Source organism: Bison bison, unplaced genomic scaffold, assembly GCF_000754665.1.
Source record: "Bison bison bison isolate TAMUID 2011002044 unplaced genomic scaffold, Bison_UMD1.0 scf7180017864236, whole genome shotgun sequence".
Taxonomy (NCBI): Eukaryota; Metazoa; Chordata; class Mammalia; order Artiodactyla; family Bovidae; genus Bison; species Bison bison.
The window spans coordinates 2,755,772-2,760,872 of record NW_011494808.1 but is presented as its reverse complement, the minus strand read 5'-3'; the positions used below and the strand labels follow the sequence as shown (position 1 = coordinate 2,760,872).

The 5,101-nt window shown below is 57.5% G+C and overlaps 1 protein-coding gene across 1 annotated transcript in view; it reads right to left on the bottom strand.

The window, feature by feature from the left end:
* The window catches only part of IKBKB (inhibitor of kappa light polypeptide gene enhancer in B-cells, kinase beta), a 51,216-nt gene that overhangs the window by 34,499 nt on the left and 11,616 nt on the right, over window positions 1-5,101 (bottom strand). The window contains exons 3-4 of the mRNA XM_010846376.1: window positions 1,882-1,976; window positions 35-152 (exon numbers count right to left, since the gene is read on the bottom strand). Of these exons, the coding sequence (XP_010844678.1) occupies window positions 35-152; window positions 1,882-1,976 (213 nt within the window). The remainder of the gene's footprint in view (window positions 1-34; window positions 153-1,881; window positions 1,977-5,101) is intronic.

Genomic DNA, 5,101 nt, shown 5'->3' with positions numbered 1-5,101 from the left:
GCCCCGGGCCCCGCCCCAGGCCCTGCAGCCTCACCTTGCGCAGGTCCCCGCCCTGGCAGTACTCCATGGCCAGCAAGGGCAGGTCGTTGGGAGCCAGGCTCTGCATGCCTTCAGGGACGCCCCGGGCGGCCCCCACATTGGGGTGGTTCAGCCTAGGGGGGAAGCGGAACGGGTGAGGGGGGCAGACACCAGGCTCACCCCTGCTCCCCAGAGCCTCGAGGTGCCGGGGCCTGGAGCGTGCAGGGGCGAGGGCACGGCAACGCTCGGTCTGCGCCATGAGCCCTGGTCACGCGAGGGCCCGGGGAGCTTGGTTCTCCTCAGAGGCCCCACGGCCCGCCCCCCGCGCTTCCCAACTGTTCTAAAGCAGAGAAAGCAGAGGGACTGCGGACAGCACGCCACTGCATGGGGACGGGGTGTGTGTGTGGGGTGTGTGTCTGTGTGTGGAGTGTTGGTGTGTTCATGGTGTGTGTGTGGATGGCATGTGTGTGTGGTGTGTGTAGTGGTGTGTGGGGGGTGTTGTCTATATGTGGAGTGTGGGTGGTTTGTGGCGTGTGTGTATGTCTGTATGGCATGTGTGTGTGGTGTGTCTGTGTTTGCTCGTGTGGTGTGTGTGTGCGTGTGCATGTGGGGGGTGTGTGGGATATCTGTGTGTGGTTTTTGTGTCTGTATGTGGAGTGTGGGTGGTGTGTTTGTGACGTGTGTGTGTGTATAGCGTGTGTGTGGTGTGTCTGTGTCTGCTCGTGTGGGGTGTGTGCGTGTGGGGTGTGTGTGGGGTGTCTGTGTGTGGTCTGTGTGTCTGTATGTGGAGTGTGGGTGGTGTGTCTGTGCATGTGGCATGTGTGTTATGTGTGTGGGGTGTGGGGTGTGTGTCTGAGTGTGGAGTGTGGGCAGTGTGTTTGTGTGTGGTGTATGTGTGCGGTGTATACAGTGTGTGTCATGTGTGTGGTGTGTATCTGTGTGTGGAGGGTTGGTGTGTTCATGGTGTGTGTGGTATGTGTATGTGGTGTGTGTGGGTGGTATGTGTTTGTGGCATGTGTGTGTGTCTGTATGGCGTGTGTGTGGTGTGTCTGTGTCTGCTCGTGTGGTGTGTGTGCGTGTGCGTGTGGGGTGCGTGTGGGGTGTCTGTATGTGCTTTGTGTCTGTGGAGTGTGGGTGGTGTGTTTGTGGCATGTGTGTGTGTCTGTATGGCGTGTGTGTGGTGTGTCTGTGTCTGCTCATGTGGTGTGTGTGCGTGTGCGTGTGGGGTGTCTGTATGTGGTTTGTGTCTGTGGAGTGTGGGTGGTGTGTTTGTGGCATGTCTGTGCATGTGGCATGCGTGTGTGTCATGTGTGTGAAGGTGTGTCTGCTTGTAGAGTGTGCGGTGTATGTGCACGTGCTCACATCTCACAAGAAGACACCCCCTTCCCCGGGGTCGGGAGGGAGCCCCTGCTGGGCTGTAACTCCTCTGCGCCTTCCCAGCTGGGAGGGCAGCCCCCCAGCTCCCCCACCCTGGCCCCCTGGAGGAACAGACTCTGCCAAAAGGTTCACAGCAGGGACACTCACCTACCAGCTCAGAAGTGGAAACACTGGGGAAAAAGGATCTTTCCTGACAGAAAACTCAGCGTAATGGCTGCTTTATATCATATAACAAAGGAAGCCCACTCAGAACCCTTGGCGGGGCCAGGGGGTGGGCTGTCACTGCCGCTGCCCCGGCGGCCACCGGCCTGGACAGTCTGGCTGGGGCCCTGACACCTCTATCAGGGTATCAGCGCTGGGCCTCACGCCTCTTTCCAGAGAGCTGGGCTGCGGCTCCAGATCCTGAGGCCCTCCTCCAGAGTCACTGTAGCATCCCCCGAGCCCTGAGGTCCCCCACCCCAGGGTTGCTGGCGCCCAGGCCCTCACCTCCTCATGATCTGGATCTCCAGGCACCAGCGCTCGCGGTTCCGGGGACTGAGCTCTTGCCGGCACTGCTTGATGGCGATCTGCTCGCCCGTCTCCTGCAGAGGACGCACAGGACGATTAGAGACAGCCAAGGGTCAAACCCACAGCTGTCGCCTCCGGGCCCAGAACACAGCCCGCGCTCAGCTCCAGGCCCCCAAGGCCGGCAGCGTGCCCCTTAACGGATGGCCCCAAGTCCCCTCCAGCCCACCTCCCGGCCCTGCCCCCTGGTCATCTCTATCCACCCCACATCTGCACCCAGGCCTTGCTCTGTCCCCACCTCCCCCTTGAGACCTCTTTGGAACACTTCTGCCCAAGAGAACCCTCATTCCTTGAACCCTGGTACCACCGGACTTGATCTTGGACCCAAGCAAAAGGCACTTCCCTGTGCTTCAGCCTAACAGTTAACGCCCTGGCTCCAAGTTTCATGTTTCTCTCACTGGGGGGGGTCTCTCTCTCCAGAGAGAAGGCAAGCACAGTATAGGAGATGGAACACAGGCTGATTCAAATCCCAACACAGCCATTTCCCAGCTCTGTGATGCTGGGTGGACCACGGGCTCTGGCTTGGTTTCTCTATCTGTAAAGTGGGAACACTGACATCCACCTGCCTTTCAGGGGTGCCTCAAGGCTGAGCCCCTGGCAGCGTCCAGCCCTTAGCAGGCACTGGGCAACACTCCTGATGGCAGACCCACGCAGGCGCCGCTGGCATTTAAAACTCTCTGAAGCTGGGCTCTAACCCACCTTTCCATCCTCCTCCTGCGACTCCACCTCGGGCCTCCAATGCCCAGTCAGGGTCAGACCACTGGCCCAGCCTGTGCCCTCTGGTCTCTGCTCCGGGGCAAGGCCTGGGTGTCCCCCACGGCAGGGGCTCCTGCCCTCCTGTCTCAACAGGGCACTCCTTCCCAGCACTTACTCACCAAAGACTTATTTTCTGCAGGGTCACAGGGTTACTTTCTCTTTTCTCTGTTACACTATAGGCCTGTCCATCCTTAGGAGTTTAACCTCTAATGCGATATCTGACATAGTGCCCTCCATGGAAGCTTCATGAATGGGAATGAGGGAATTGCTACAATTCTTGTGAACGACAGACAGCCTGGGTCCCGAGGATTAACTCTTCCCTCCCCCCGGGTGTCCAGGCAGCACCGAGGTCAGTGCTCAGCCGCCCCTTCCCAGGCCCCCAGGCCCCTGCAGTGAGAGCCCCCTTAAGAGCCCACATGCCCTGGGACTAGCCCTGACCTGCAGGGCAGGCAGAGGAGAAATCCAGCAAGAAAAGGCTTCAGAATGGTACCAAAATTCCACTGGGGCCCAAACGAAAGATGGGTGTCCTAGAGGCCCCACTGGACCATTTTTTCTGTTTATGAAAATGTGTGTTACGAGGAATCCTAAGTCTTATAAGTGCAGAAATTCATTCGGTCCAAACTGGGACTCAACGGATGCATGTCGAGGTCGTGGCAAGGCCCCCAGGGACACATGCTTCCTCAGGGCAGCAGACACGCATCGAGTCACAGGTCCACCAATCCAGCCACGATCCCTGCAGATCAAGGGCCCACCCGGGAGGAAAAGGACAATGGGAATCAGGGCTCTCCAGGTGGCGCTAGTGATAAAGAACCCACCTGCCAATGCAGGAGACGGAAGAGACTTGGGTTCGATCCCTGGGTGGGGAAGATCCCCTGGAGGAGGAGATGGCAACCCACTCCGGCGTTCTTGCCTGGGAAATAACTCGGACAGAGGAGGCTGGCGGGCTGCTGCGCACAGGGTCGCAGAGAGTTGGACACAACTGAAGCGACTTAGCACACACGCACGCAGACAAGAAACAGACAGTGTCCCCTGGGACGCATTACTCGCTGGTCAGCAGACCCGTCCCTAAAATCGACATTCATGAATGAAAGCTTCAGGAATGAGGTGGAGGCATCCTTTGACTGTGACAGATCCAAGGCCAGAAGCAGATACTTCCAGCAGCCCCACCCAGGGCACTCTCCCAAGTGGCTTCTATCAAGTCCCCACACGGCTGTCATTAAGCCTCGGTCACAGAGTCACCTTATATGCTTTTTTTTTTTCTTTCAATAGCTCTGAGATATCATTCACACGCCATTCAACTCAGCCATGGAAGGCACACACACTGATGGTCCGGGGTACATTCAGAGTAACATGGCCAAAGCCACAGTCCGTTTTAGGGCGCGCTCACCAGGGCCTCCCTGGTGCTCCAGGGGCAGGGACTCGGTGCTCGTGGTGTGGGGGTGCCAAGGTTCGAACCCCGGTCGGGGGGTCTAGACCCCACATGCCGCAACTAACAGCTTTACATGCTGCAATTAAAGGTCCCGCACACCACACCAAGACTGAAGATCTCAGTCCCGCAGCTAAGACCCAGAGCATCTTCATTTCAGTTCAGTCACTCAGTCGTGTCTGACTCTGCGACCCCAAGGACTGCAGCACGCCAGGCCTCCCTGTCCATCACCAACTCCTGGAGGCTGCTCAAACTCATGTCCATCAGGTCAGTGATGCCATCCAACCATCTCATCCTCTGTCATCCCCTTCTCCTCCCACCCTCAATCTTTCCCAGCATCAGGGTCTTTTCAAATGAGTAAGTTCTTCGCATCAGGTGGCCAAAGTATTGGAGCTTCAGCTTTAGCATCAGTCCTTTCAGTGAACATTCAGGACTGATTTACTTTAGGATGGACTGGTTGGATCTCCTCGCAGTCCAAGGGACTAATTAGTTAATTATTTTAAAAGAGAACATACTCATCACCTCCCAAAGAAATCTCCACCCCCAGGCCTAGACAAGCACTCATCTACACGCTGCCTCTACAGATTTAGCCGTCTGGATACTTCACATAAAGAGGATCGTACAAGATGTGCCGTTTTGTGATGGCCCCCGCCCAGCAGTATTTCGAAGGCTCACCTCTGGCGGCCCCGGCTGCTCCGAGCCACGCTGCCCGGCACCGCCCACGGCAGCAGCTGCTGACGGCCAGGCTCCGCCACTCTGTCCACTTACTGCGCGGTTAGAACCCCGACCTCTGGCCAGGATTCGGAGGTGCCCTTGAAGAAGAGCTGACCTCTTTCAAAAACTGGCAGTTCTGCTGGTCTTGAACCCACCAGGACAGCTGGACAAGCGACCTTGGATGGACGTCCAGCTAGCACTGCTCAAGAGTTAGGGTGTGTGTCCAGAAGCCACGATTTGTTTCAT